The 13,786-nt window shown below is 50.7% G+C and overlaps 1 protein-coding gene across 2 annotated transcripts in view; it reads left to right on the top strand.

The window, feature by feature from the left end:
* FGFR1 (fibroblast growth factor receptor 1) overlaps window positions 1–13,786 on the top strand; it is a 75,036-nt gene that overhangs the window by 46,735 nt on the left and 14,515 nt on the right. For both annotated transcript variants that reach the window (XM_032774581.2, XM_075062784.1), the window contains 4 exons: window positions 93–216; window positions 6,261–6,451; window positions 8,550–8,694; window positions 11,735–11,931. In XM_032774581.2, the coding sequence (XP_032630472.1) occupies window positions 93–216; window positions 6,261–6,451; window positions 8,550–8,694; window positions 11,735–11,931 (657 nt within the window). The remainder of the gene's footprint in view (window positions 1–92; window positions 217–6,260; window positions 6,452–8,549; window positions 8,695–11,734; window positions 11,932–13,786) is intronic.

The raw sequence follows: 13,786 nt of genomic DNA, 5'->3' as shown, positions 1-13,786 counted from the left end.
TTCCTCCCCACACCATTTGGAGTAGGCAGATGATAAAGCTCTGTGCCGATAACCATACTGAACTGGCTTTGTCGTGTCTCCTGCCTCCTTAGGTCCGCTACGCAACCTGGAGCATCATCATGGACTCAGTGGTGCCGTCCGATAAAGGCAACTACACCTGCATCGTGGAGAACAAATATGGGAGCATCAACCATACCTACCAGCTCGACGTAGTGGGTGAGAAAGGCTGAGCTGGGCAGAGGGTTAAGAAGGGAAATTGGAAACTTATGTCCCTGGGAAACCAGTGATGCAAACCATAAATGTAGCACAAGGGTTCATGGCTGTGCAGAGGAAGGGGCTCCCCTGAGGTCCTATTCTGTTCAGCAGCGCCTCTCTGGCAGGCACGCTGCCTGCCTTTTCAACACCTTGTTGGCCACCGGAACGATTCTGCTCCACTTTCACTGTAGCTGTGCACATGACATTCTGCAGCCCGGGGATGCTCTTGTAGGGCTCTGAGTGGGGATTGCAGAGGCTGACTCGAAGACTGGGGAAACAGTGGCAATGCTGGGAACCTAACTCTGGGATTGAGGCCCCAGTTGGGAGAAAAGTGTTCTAGGTCCAGAACCAGAGAAACCTTAGCACATCCCTGTGGAAAGGAATTGCTCAAAGCTCTATAATTAGCTCTAGGCAGCTCGCTATATGTGGCGCTTGGAATCGGTGACTGTTGTCAGATTTCAGCCCACCTCTCAGGTGTCAGCTGGTTGCTGTCTCCTCTTTGGGCCCATGTCAGGACTTGAGCTGCTATCCCAACCGGACACTGGAGGGCAGTCCTGGGGTGAGGTGGAGTTTTGCACTGCTGCTTAGCCTGAGGCACTGTAGCGAGTCCCTTCCGGCCGGCTGCAGGCCAAGAAGAGGTTGGATCTTTTGGGTCAACAAACGTGTGGACAAGGGGGATCCAGTGGACATAGTGTACTTAGATTTCCAGAAATCCTTTGACAAGGTCTCTCACCAAAGGCTCTTACGTAAATAAAGTTGTCATGGGATAAGAGAAAAGATCCTTTCATGGACTGAGAACTGGTTAAAAGACAGGGAACAAAGGGTAGGAATAAATGGTAAATTTTCAGAATGGAGAGGGGTAACTAGTGGTGTTCCCCAAGGGTCAGTCTTAGGACCAATCCTATTCAACTTATTCATAAATGATCTGGAGAAAGGGGTAAACAGTGAGATGGCAAAGTTTGCAGATGATACAAAACTGCTCAGGATAGTTAAGACCGAAGCAGACTGTGAAGAACTTCAAAAAGATCTCACAAAACTAAGCGATTGGGCAACAAAATGGCAAATGAAATTTAATGTGGATAAATGCGCAATGGAAAAAATAACCTCAACTATACATACAATATGATGGGGGCTACTGTAGCTACAACTGTTCAGGAAAGAGATCTTGGAATCATCATGGACAGTTCTCTGAAGATCTCCACGCAGTCAAAAAAGCAAACAGGATGTTAGGAATCATTAAAAAAGGAATAGAGAATAAGACGGAGAATATCCATGGTATGCCCACATCTTGAATACTGCATACAGATGTAGTCTCTTCATCTCACAAAAGATATACTGGCATTAGAAAAGGTTCAGAGAAGGGCAATTAAATTTTTAGGGTTTTGGAACGGGTCCCATATGAGGAGAGATTAAAGAAGCTAGGACTTTTCAGCTTGGAAAAGAGGAGACTAAGGGGGGATATGATAGAGGTATATAAAATCATGAGTGATGTGGAGAAAGTGAATAAGGAAAAGTTATTTACTTGTTCCCATAATATAAGAACTAGGGGCCACCAAATGAAATTAATAGGCAGCAGGTTTAAAACAAATAAAGGAAGTTCTTCACACAGCGCACAGTCAACCTGTGGAACTCCTTGCCTGAGGAGGTTGTGAAGGCTAGGACTATAACAGGGTTTAAAAGAGAACTGGATAAATTCATGGAGGTTAAGTCCATTAACGGCTATTAGCCAGGATGGGTAAGGAATGGTGTCCCTAGCCTCTGTTTGTCAGAGGCTGGAGATGGATGGCAGGAGAGAGATCACTTGATCACTGCCTGTTAGGTTCACTCCCTCTGGGGCACCTGGCATTAGCCACTGTCGGTAGACAGGATACTGGGCTGGATGGACCTTAGGTCTGACCCAGTGTGGCCGTTCTTATGTTGTTATGTTCACTTCCCCAAAGGAGGCCGGGGTGTTGCAGCCTGGTGTTGAGTTATACCAAAGCACAGCGTCACCGTCAGCGAGCTCCCAGTGGCTGTCTCACTTCTGAGAGGGGAACGCAAACCCCAGTCTGACTAATCCAGGAAGGCACCCAAACGCCTCCAGTGAGGGCTCCCATCAGGGTGAAGAAGAACCTGCGGGCCTCGCAGTGCTCTGAGCCAAATGCAAAGCCCTTTTCGTCAGCTCAGCTTCCCCTCCACAAGCTGCTTGCCTGTATGGATCTGCTCCCTTGCATTACAATTCAGTCAGTGACCTCCCCCAGTTTCTACACCTGCAGGTGGACAAGAGAGCTTGTTTGTGGAATTGTTGTTACTCGGTGGCACTCGGATACTGCACTGCCAGGAGCTACATACAGACCTAGACAGCTGGATGGACTCTGCTTCCCCCTTTTAATTGTCACTTGCCCCATCTATAATCAGACTCATCTCTTCTGTCTCCCGAGAGCACAGCTTGTCTCCTTGGGGGATGGGAGGGATTGCCTGGCCTCAGAGCTGGTGGTTTGGTTTCATTTTTGTTTTTTTTAAATTTTTGTTAAAATAATTTTGTCGTCCAGACAGAACTTTTTTTTTTGTTTTAATCACCATATGAGCCTTAATTCCCAGCTGGGAAGGCTAGTCTGTGCAGTTGCACATGTGGAGCTGCTCTAAATGCCAGTAAATGAACCATTAAAAATGTGATTTAATTTGATTACACTGAGCAAACTGAAGGGAATAGTCAGCAGTGGGAACAAAAGGGTTTCTTAATGCTCGCTCACCGCAGTGGCAGGCTCTTTGTTAATCGGCTAGGTCCTCATTGGGTTTGTTTGACCTTTGACCTTGGATGAATAGGTAGCCATGTTTATCCCCCTCCCCCATATTCCCTGACAAGAATTTCACCTGTCCGTGCCCCCTCCCCACTTTGCAAACACTCGGTTTCTGTTTGTGCTGGGGAGGGTGTTCCACCCCATTCACCACACAGCACACGGGTGGCTGTTCTCTGGAGCAGCAGCATTTCCTCCAGCTTCTGCTGGCCCCAGGAGCAAACCAGGGGTTCTCTCGGTCTGGCCTTTCGCTTGATCCTTTGCTTGGCTTCAGGCCCAGGAGGGCATTGGGGGGAGAGTCATCTGTGTGGGGCAGTGATGCCCTCTTATCCATCCTCCTCCCTGCTTGATTTCCCTTCGCTCTTTTGTTGTAAGACTGATGGAATGGAGCTGCCCTCTGCGCCGAAGGCTCTAATCAGAACTGGTTGGGTGACTTTTTTAGTTTGATTTCATAAGGGGCTTTTGGGGCCCCTGTTGTTGGAAATCCCTTTGGAGGTTAGTGACTAGCCCTGCCCCTAGGAGCCCCCTATGAATCCTTCCGTGCAATGCCCCAGCTCAGGAAGGCTTGGTCACCAAGTATCCAGGCCTGGCCGCATGCACTGACACCTACAATGCAGCATAGTGGCACTTCCATTTCATCCTGGCTACATATGGGAAAAGGAACGCAATTCCAGCCAGGTGGCAAGTGGCAGGAAATCCCAAACACCCAGCACTGAGTGCAGTGAGATCTCAGCTGGAATATAACCAGCCAGACTCCAGGCAGATCCTGTCATCTTCTCACTCCTGTCTGGTCCAAAGCTAATCCTTTGCCCACCTTCTGCTTTCCAGGGGACACATCTGATGGCACTGCCAGTGCTGCTCCATTGGAGGGACTGTTCCTTGCAGGCCTGGCTATCAAGGCAGTGAGCTAACACGGAATCATAAAATCAGCCACCACAGCTCGTGCTGCTCAGAACTGCTAGTGCTTGATGTATTTCATCTCCTCTGTGCTGCTGTTCCCTTGCTGGCGGAGAGGCAAAGCCTGGGCTCTGATGCAGACTTGGTTTGCAGGCAAAGGGCCAGAGTCAGAGGGAATATCTGTGGTAGTAGGAACTGCATGTTAGTGAGTGTGCTTTGCACGCTAGAGGATGGATGGTGAAAGCAGAGTGTGCATAGGAGAGCAGGCCTTGAATCCCTACAGTGTCTGCACTCCAACTTGCTGCAATGGTTTACCAGCATTTACCTTGTATTCCATTGCAATCAGGCCCATTGTCTTCTCCATCCCCTTTCCTCCAAGAAGCTTCACTGATCAGAGGCCACCATTACCTCCGCACAGTGTCCGTACGTGGTACGTATCTCCTTCCGAGATACACCTGTATTCCCTGCCAGCCTTGTTCTTCTGCCCTTGGAAAGCCATGCCCGCCTCCCCTCCTCTCTGGCACCAGGCAGAGTAGCAATTGCAAGAGATCAGAGGGCAAAATGGGAGTTCACTATGAAATAGAACAACTTTTCCCTTTGCACCCTTCCCCAGGTGGAAATTCAAGTGTGGAGGGAGCCACAGTGAGCTAGGCTGGCTTCTAGGTGCTACCTGCAGCATCTCTAGGCACCTGCTAGGGTGGCTGCTGCATTGGTTAGAGGCACAGGCCTATCCTTGACAGCTCCCACCAGAGCTGGGGCTCTAAATCATCAGCTTTGTCCTTTCTTTCCCCGCTTGTCAGAGAAACCAGCTGTCGCTTGGCCTCTTCCTAACTCCCTCCTCAGTGATCAGCCCTGGCTGTAACCCTCCAGCTAGGCCTTAAGCGGCGCCCCGGACAGGAAACAGGCTGAGGCCTGCTTGCATCATCAGAGGTGGGAGTGGTGAGGCATCGCAGAAAGTGTGCGGTGTAATTCAAGGCAGATGTGAGTGCAAGCAGAAGGGAGCACTTGGCAGGGGCTGCGCCGGTCCTGTGATATTTACTTTGGGAACTGGAGTATGATTTTAGGATACAGGGGGCCACTCATCAAGGTTCCTTAGCGAGAGGGATTAGAGGGGAAGGCAGCCGGGGAAGCTTTCCCTTCGTATTTTTAATAAGTGACTGGCTGGGATGAAACAGATCTTGGCTCCAGCCACTCGCCATGAAAAAATAACCGCTTAATCCCTGTGTTGTCACCTCCAGAGTGAAGATGTGAAGGCAGTGGCTGGCGGCAGGGCCTTTCCCTGCTGCTGCCATGTGCCTAACTCTCTTTGTTTCTGGGAAGCTGAGTTCACTTCGAATCCACATCTGTCTTGTTCATGCTTGCTTGCTTTCTGATCCTGAGCAGCACGAGAGAGAGCAAGGGCCTGGGATTGTGTCCCTCCCCACATACGGTCTTGGGTTAAGGCCTACTTCATGCTCTGGCCAAGCCTTGAGGTTTTGTTCTGGAGGCTGGGGGCAGGCCTTTGTTTTCAGTAGCTCTGTGTTGCCTCACTTGTATTGTTGACCCATAGAGTGAGGTTATGGGTCATGCTGCTCCCAGGGCTCTGGGCTGGCCTCTTATCCTGTTACCGTGTTCTGTCTGTCTGTCTGTCTGTCTTATGGTTTTATACTGCCATCCATCACCTGGGCATCTGACCACCTTCCATGTAAAATCAATAGCAAAGTTGAGTGGACTTTCAGGGATCTCTGGCACTTCTACTTCTGCCTTCTCTCACTTTGCACACACAGAAGAGGTGTCAAGAAGTAGCTACCTAGGTAGATTTAAATGGTCTGCTTCCACCAATAACCAGACACCAGGTCAAACCCTCCTGATAATTAACTAGATCCCTATGGGCCCGGTCCAGTGAACAGCAAGCTCTTCCCAGGCAGCGGAGAGGATGCAAAAGAGGGAGCGATGCTAAATATTCTATGCCCCTACTGCTGTGCTGTCACTCAGGAGGTGCCCTCCCCTATCTGAGCTCTCGAGCAGGCTCTGGGAGGAGTGCGTTGCGTGGGGGTGGGGACGGGATGCAAGTTTGGGACAGGGGGTGGGCAGAGACGTAGCCAATGATGTGCTAAGACTAGTCTTTTTTTGTAGAATCCCAGCCACGAGTCTTCATCAAGTAATATAATCTACAGGGCTGCAAGCAGCATTGTAAAAAAATGTAGCCAAGAAAAGATAATTTCTCTAGCAAAGTATACGTGTGTGAGACTGAGACCGATGTCCGGGTCACCCAGAGCTGCTCTTTGGTAGCCTGCTGGACTTGGCGCCCTGGTTTTGTGAGACCATCCCCTCTCTTGCCATGTCTTGCAGAGAGATCACCTCACCGGCCCATCCTCCAAGCTGGGTTGCCCGCTAACAAGACCGTGGCCCTGGGCAGCAATGTGGAGTTTGTATGCAAAGTTTATAGCGACCCACAGCCCCACATCCAATGGCTGAAGCACATAGAGGTCAATGGCAGCAAGATTGGACCCGATGACTTACCCTACGTGCAGATCCTGAAGGTAACGTCTCATTCTGGATGGGCCCGTTTTGTTTCCTTTGCAGGACAAGCCAGCAGGTAGAGATGAATTGGGGAAGGAAGCCATTTGGGATGGAACTGACATATCAGGAATGGGGCAGAGGGATGATGTTTGCTACGATTCAGACTGGGTTAGATACCAGTCTCCTGACCAGCTGAGCCAAAACAATGGGACACTCAGCCGTCTCCTGTTCTCTCCTCCCTGCAAAGCCTGGAGCAGAAGATAGTGGGTGGGTAGGATAGGAAGGTGCAGGTCTTTTCAGCAGAATGTGGATGAGAGATGCATTCCCCGAAGCACCAAGTTGGACTGAATACATTGTCTTAACTGCCCCAGGAACAGACTATCAGTGAAGCATTCAATGGCCCTTAGATCTGCATGCACAGAGATGCAGCGGGCTGTGGGGAGGGTCACTCCTATTCTGTGAATTGTTATTTTTAAAATAGCAAATGTAGAAAGCAAAATAATAGCTCAGGTGAGCCCGGCTCCCTTAGCCTCCACCACAGGCTTGGAATCTGAGAGCAGAAGCAGCTGATGCAACCCTCCCTTGCACATGCCTCTCTGCTGTGTTGTACCTAACACCAGTCTGTGCCACCTCTTAAAGCAACGCACTGTGCACTTTATCCAGTGGTTTCATGGCCACCTTGGTACCCCATCCTGAATCTGTTCCTTGTCAAGCAGGCCATGTTCATTCATCTGGGAGCTCTGAGGGAGCCCGTGTGTTAATTCAAAGGAAAGGGAGAAAGGTTGTGCTGTTGCTGACTTCCTGCACTGGTCACCAAATTGTCATAAGCCAATGCATCGGTCAGCTGTTTCAATGCACAAGCCCTTCTTCCTTAAACTTATAGGTACCTCCAGGCTGTGTGTGTCTGGCTTGTTACCAGACCCTTGCACTTCTGCAAACAGACACCACCACTGCTTGATATGGGAGATGGGTCACAGAGGACTTGCGCTAGTCGCTCCTTGATTCAGCGTCTGGGCAAGGCACTGATGATGTGATTTATGTTGATCTTGGGGCTGCAATATCCAACTGTGTCAATGTGACTCCTGTGTTGTTGGTTTGTTCTAGCACTCAGGAATTAATAGCTCTGATGCGGAGGTGCTGACCCTGTATAATGTGACAGAGGCCGAGAGCGGGGAGTATATTTGTAAGGTTTCCAATTATATTGGCGAGGCTAACCAGTCTGCGTGGCTCACTGTCACCAGACCCATGGCAAAAGGTAAACTGAAGAACACCAACTGGGATCTTACTTGGACAGTCAGTCCCTAGTGGTGGAAAACAAAACTCTGGGCTCTCTTGTTTCTGCTATATTTCTGGTGCCACAAGCCATGGAAAAATACTCACAGTGGCCAGTTTAGTTTTGTGCTCTGTGTTGCTTGCCCGCCTTCCTCTCCTGGATGTTTCTCCCCTGCACGCTCTCACTGTATTAGCAAAACACATTGGATAGGTGCATCTAAACCAACTCAGCATCTTCCCGGTGAAACATAAGCAGTCACTTCTCGCTCCAGCTGCGTCTTTTCCAGCGCATCTGGGCTTGGGATCTTTGCTGAGTTAGATCCCCTCCAAAATAAAGACATGATTCAGCCATATTTTGCCCATGTCTCCTCGCTTTCAAACCTTGATCTATGCACCAGATCTGGCTGTGACAATACAGTGTTGTGTTCTCCCCTCCATCTCACAATCTGTCACTTCCCTACCCAAACCCCACTCCTTCAGCTATGTTGTCTTCCATCATGTTTCTCTGCAATCCCATCGCCTCCCCTTGTGCAGTTTTGTCGCATGAAACTAAGCCAGCCCCTTCTTCCTGAGGTCCATTTTTCCATGCAGCCCATCACCAGCATGTTCAGATGGGCAGGAAATTCAGTTTGGTGAAGGGTTTTAACAAACATCTCCTTAGATCAGCCTGGATCAAAGGTCGTCCTAAGGGTCTCTTTAACAGGTCTACAGTGGTCTCTCTCTGCTACCCGGGGGTCTGGCAAATGAGACACCAGGACACATTCCTCCCCCCTCCTCCACCTTGGTTCCTAGAAGATCTCATGTCGTTTGCTTGTCCGTTTTTTGCTTCCATTTGTTTTCTTCTAGACGGCTGGAGTTAACACAACAGACAAAGAAATGGAAGTCCTTCACTTAAGGAATGTCTCATTTGAGGATGCTGGGGAGTATACATGTTTGGCGGGTAATTCTATTGGGATCTCCCATCACTCTGCATGGTTGACAGTTCTCGAAGGTACATACTCCTCTTTCTGCTGTCCTTTCTCCACCTCATTTCCATATCTGATGAACTATGCATTGCAGCCTGGGAGAGAGCCTGGGCTTTCCCCTTTCCTCCCCACCCTGGGGAAAGCACAGAGCCTGCCAGTCAGTTCTTCCACATCTAGACACCCAGCTTCCCCAGCAAGGGCAGTACTCTCAGCCACTCTGCCCTGGTGACAAGTTAGGACTCAACCCATCCCCAGGGTGTCTGATGCTGCACCTTCCTGTGCGGCTCCTGCTGGTGAGAATCCAAAGCAAGAGGGTAATTTAATGCTGTCTCCCATGCTGGAGCTGGCAGGAGCTTGTGCCCTCTCTGCTTGGTGCCAGGGCCCTGCTGCTCCCCACCTTAGGGACAGTTCAGAATTGGTGACCATGGCCACCCGCTCTCTCCCTGGCCAAGGCAATGCATATCTCTGATCTACGTGTAACTGGTAGTTCAGTCCGACTTGAACAGGCTAGTTCTGTCCTCTCAGGCAATGCCAGTGTTTCCCATTCCTTGTGTCCCCACACCGGCTGACCAAAGTGCCGATGCATTAGCCCAGGGCGATAACAGTGTTTCTAGGAACCACCCAGGCTTCTGGCTCCTAAGCGGCTGCCCCTCAGTTTCAGTGGAAGAGGGGATACAGCAGGTGTCCTGGGTGGTGGTGTCACAGTGCCACATGGCAGCACCTGGAGGGAGTTTGGGACTGGAGATTGCAGCTTATGGAGGCAGAGAAGCTCTAAGGCCCTTCTCGCCAGCCCCAGGGCACCACAGACTGGTTCTAAAGCCATCATGAGTGGAAGCGCCGATAGTGGGGTGAAAGAAGAGGACCATGGAGGAGGTTCCTGGTCCCCTTTCTCCCCCGAGCCCTCACAAATAGAACTAAGTTAACCAATAAGAAATTGGGGAAAGTAGTGGGTCAGCTGCAGCCCCCATGCCTCATGCTGCTGTCTCCCCCTTTCCCGCCCCCCACACTGACCCCCTGTGGCAGTTTGAGCATCAGTAGCCCTGGCCTTGCCCTGAGGAGGAACCTGGCCCCTGGATGCTGGGGTTGCAGTGACGGGTGCTATTTCCTCTGCATGAGCCCTCTGTGGGCAGGTTGTGCTCCTGCCCTGGCATGGGTTTGGCTCAGCCATGCCTTGTGCATGCTGCTTCCCTTTCCCTGACAAGGCCTGATAACTGGCAGCTGCAGGAAGTTTTTGGGGTGCGCCTGGTGGTGCTTTTCATACAAAAACTTTCTCCGTTATCAGCCATTTCTCCCTTGTCAGACCTGCCCCGTTCAGAGCTCTGGGATCTGAACAGGAGATGGTGGCTGCTTCTCTGCAGTGGGGTATAGCACAAAAGACTTGGACTCCCTGTAATGCCTTCTCTGAGGCTTTCTGCTTTTCTTGGGGGGGAGGGCTGGGGTGGGGAGACTTGTGTCTTAATGAACTGCAACTCCAGTGTCCTCACTGACCCGGCAGTGGTGCCGTGCGTAATACTCTGCACCACCTGGCTGCGACTGCGCTGAAACTGTTCCTGAACTTCCACCACTCTCACTGCAACTCAGCCGGGGCTTTGCTAGGAAAGAGGGGTCCTGCTGCAGTTCAGTCCCTGGGGGACGGAGCAGGTTTTGTTTCTTGATGAAATGAAACTCTCTTTAAGGGGCTGCTAGGGACCATTTCAAAAACAAAAAAAACCCCAAGCCCCTGTGGTAATTTTTTTTTTAATTCCTGTGACTCTTGTTCAAACTGTTTGTAGTCTCACAAGGACAGCATTTTATTTTGGCCTGTCCCTGCGTTGTTCCTGGTGACTTCCCCTAGAAATCTATAGTCCCAGTTCAGACTGGGTAGGAAAATCCTCAAAGGTGCATGTCCCCGAATCCCCTCCTGCTCTTACCCACCGCAAACGGAAAGGGGGTGTCTCCAAGCCAGGCCTGGGCCAGGCCTCTCTGTACATGCTGCTTTGCAACGCCTGCATGGGTTAAAATGAAGTCGATACCATCCCCAGAAGGATATCCCTGGGCCCCCAGCACAGCCTCTTGTTCCCCTAACTATGGGGAGGGAGAGCTCTGCAGCTGCGCCTGCTCAGTCTTGTGATGGCTTAATGAGTACAGCTGGGCCACATCAGGCAGGGGCCAGCCACAGGGCCGAGGAAGCTAGCAGGCCTGTTTCTAAGCTCAGCAGCACTCTGCTCAATGCGGATGCCTGTGGATTCTCTGCCTTTCTGTGCTTGCCATACTCCAAGCCCTGCTCTAGCCTAGATTGTGCCCTGCACCCGACCTTGTTCCAGTCCTGTCCCAGCCTCACTTGTAGCCCTGCTTCTGCCTTCCTTGATTTTAGATCATCTGGTTCTGACTCCTTCCCTGACTGCCCCTGACCGAGTCTCCTGCCACTAGCAAGGGACCCAAGGGAAGTTCCAGAAGTTCTCAACCCAATATATCTACCCACTTTTATGTATGTTTGTAATTCTCATTTAATCCCAGCTCCTTAGAGGAGGTTACAGCCCTGCCTCCTCTCACTACTCCACTCTCAGACACGTGCATTTGTGACCTCTCTGGGCGGAGGGGCTGCATTGCCTGGCCATTTGGTCTCAAGTTCCCTCAACTGCTTCTTTCCCACCAGCCAACATCTGCTTATGGTGGGGTGGGGCTAGGGGGGGAAACGTGTCCTTTTACATAAAGGTTTGTGCTTGTTCCTCGTGTCTCTCCAAGCTCTGGTTGGCTGAGGACTAGCGTGGCAAGGCGGCTCGAGAACACCACACGGTCATTCGTATGCACAGGAATGCTGGGGCAGCGAGGAGGTGGCTGGCCTCTGCTGGTCCCTGCTGTACGTTGGGCTGTGTGTCCTGTTCTGTTTAGACAGGGTTCAGACCCCGAGATAGCTGGAGCCAGGAGGTTTGACTGGCTTGGACTCAGCTGTGCTTAGAGCCTCTCTGGGCCTGGAGGGGAGGAATGGCCCATCCCAATCTCTGTGGGTGGGCGTCGCTCCCCCAGTCCTAACACACCACCCCGCGGAGGATTTGCAGTACTAATGCCTTGTTCACGCTGACCCAGCTATTGAAGATAGGCCGGCCATGATGACCTCGCCGCTGTATCTGGAGATCATCATTTACTGCACGGGGGCCTTTCTCATCTCCTGCATGGTGGTGACCGTCATCATCTACAAGATGAAGAGCACCACCAAGAAGACTGACTTCAACAGCCAGCTGGCCGTGCACAAGCTGGCCAAGAGCATCCCGCTGCGTAGACAGGTAACAGAAAGTAGATAGGGGGTTTGTTTGCACATAGTGCCTTTCCTCAGAGCCCCTGCTGCCTGCCCAGCAACGCTACCCTGACCGCCCATCCTATCTGAGCTAGCACAGGACAGTGGCATAAACAGCCAGGGGAGGATCCTCTCTCTCTGGGGGTCAGGAGGAGGAATGAAGGGAGGGGAACATGTTATTTCAGCGGTGGGGACTGAAGTGCAATCTGGATTGCTTGCAAAGCAAAGCCTCAGAGTAGGGGGTGTGGGTGGGCTTGCTAAGAGGGTTGCAGGTGGATTGGGTTAAACATCAGGCTGATCTCTTGCCATGTTTCTAAGCTACAAAACCTCTTTAAACCCCCCAATTCTCTAAGTCAACAGACAACCACCCCTCATATGCACTCTCACGCATGCCACTTACTGGAGAGACAAGGCGCGTGGGGTAGTATCTTTTATTGGCTTAGCTTCTGTGGGTAAGAGACACGCTTTCCTATCCCATAGCTCTCCATCAGATGTCCACTTAATGACTTCACTTGACCGATGTCCAAATCTCCCAGCCATTCCTCTGGTTGGGCCCAGTTCTCCCTTCCCCAGGGGTAAGCCTGGTTGGTGTGGCCGGATGACAGATCTTCCCCTGGTCCAGTCAGACTGCTGTGATCCAGAGAGCTGCCATTCCCAGTGCTGCACCTGAGCGGGATCTCCAGGGCCTGGTTGATTATGGTCCCTGGGGAAAATGTGTCGATGCAGCAGTGTGGAATTTCTTAGCTTGGGCCAGAGAGGGAAGAAGAATGAGTCAGAAAACCCAGGGGTGACATGAGATGGGCACAGGGGTGGGGGCAAGTGGGCAGACTGTAATGATGGTTTAAAAAAAAAATTCCCCCAGCCCAAAAATATCTGTTCTCCCCTTGTGTTGTGTCCCATCTTTGCCACAACATAGGCTAGTGGAAAAGGCACAGGATGAAGAGCCTTTGGTCCTTGCTACAGTCAAGGAGGTCCTAGGATCTGGGAGTGGGGCGGGAGGTGCCCGTCTCTCTCTATGGGGGGTGAGAGCAGCCCTGAGTGGGCTCCTCTGTAAACCTTCCCCTCTTCTCTTGGTGTTTACGGCAGATCAGTCGGGTCATGGGGGGATCTGGAAGGGTTTATGGCAATTTAATATCTGATGGGGAGAGCGTGGCCTACATACTGAGTGGCTAGAAGGGCTCCATGGGCTGTAGATTTTACAATATCAGCGCAGTCTAGAGAAAGTTAATTAGAAATAATTTAGTCGCACTCCATGTTGGAGTAATGCCAGTGGGGCCAGGATAGCAGCTAGATCCATGAAGAACACCGTGTTCTTCCTCTGGCGTGTAAACTGGGGGGGGGGGGGGGGTTCTACATTGATTTAGCTTTTTGGAGGGTGTCCTCGATCTTTTCCTCAGTCCCGTGGCACAAGCAAACACCTTGTAATCAGCTTGCCAAAAGTTTCTTCTTTTCCTCTTCCCATAATGATTGTATTAAAAAGCTAATAAAGGTACTATTTTGTAGCTTGACATGATGCAGTATTGCCTATACTCATGAGTAACCAAGTTCACATAATGGAAGTAATGTGACTTTTTTTTAGTTTGCTTGAATTCCAGGAGACACTCCAGTTCTCAGACACAATGGTGTCTTTCTGGATGTGGTCCATGTCATTAGTGTCTTGTATTGTTTGCAGACCTCTAAATATTTACCTATTGGGTATGTAAAACTGAGTAAAGCTGCCTTCCTTCCCCTTTGATTCATTTAACACCCATTTCGCTTCAAAATATGAGAACTACAATCCTGTTGTGTATAAATCTAAACATTTGGGATCTTAATGTATTGGAGCTAGAGTTCTAGGCTTAACA

Source organism: Chelonoidis abingdonii, chromosome 2, assembly GCF_003597395.2.
Source record: "Chelonoidis abingdonii isolate Lonesome George chromosome 2, CheloAbing_2.0, whole genome shotgun sequence".
Taxonomy (NCBI): domain Eukaryota; kingdom Metazoa; phylum Chordata; order Testudines; family Testudinidae; genus Chelonoidis; species Chelonoidis abingdonii.
Note: the sequence above shows the minus strand (reverse complement) of the source record. Positions and strands in the feature narration are given on the sequence as shown.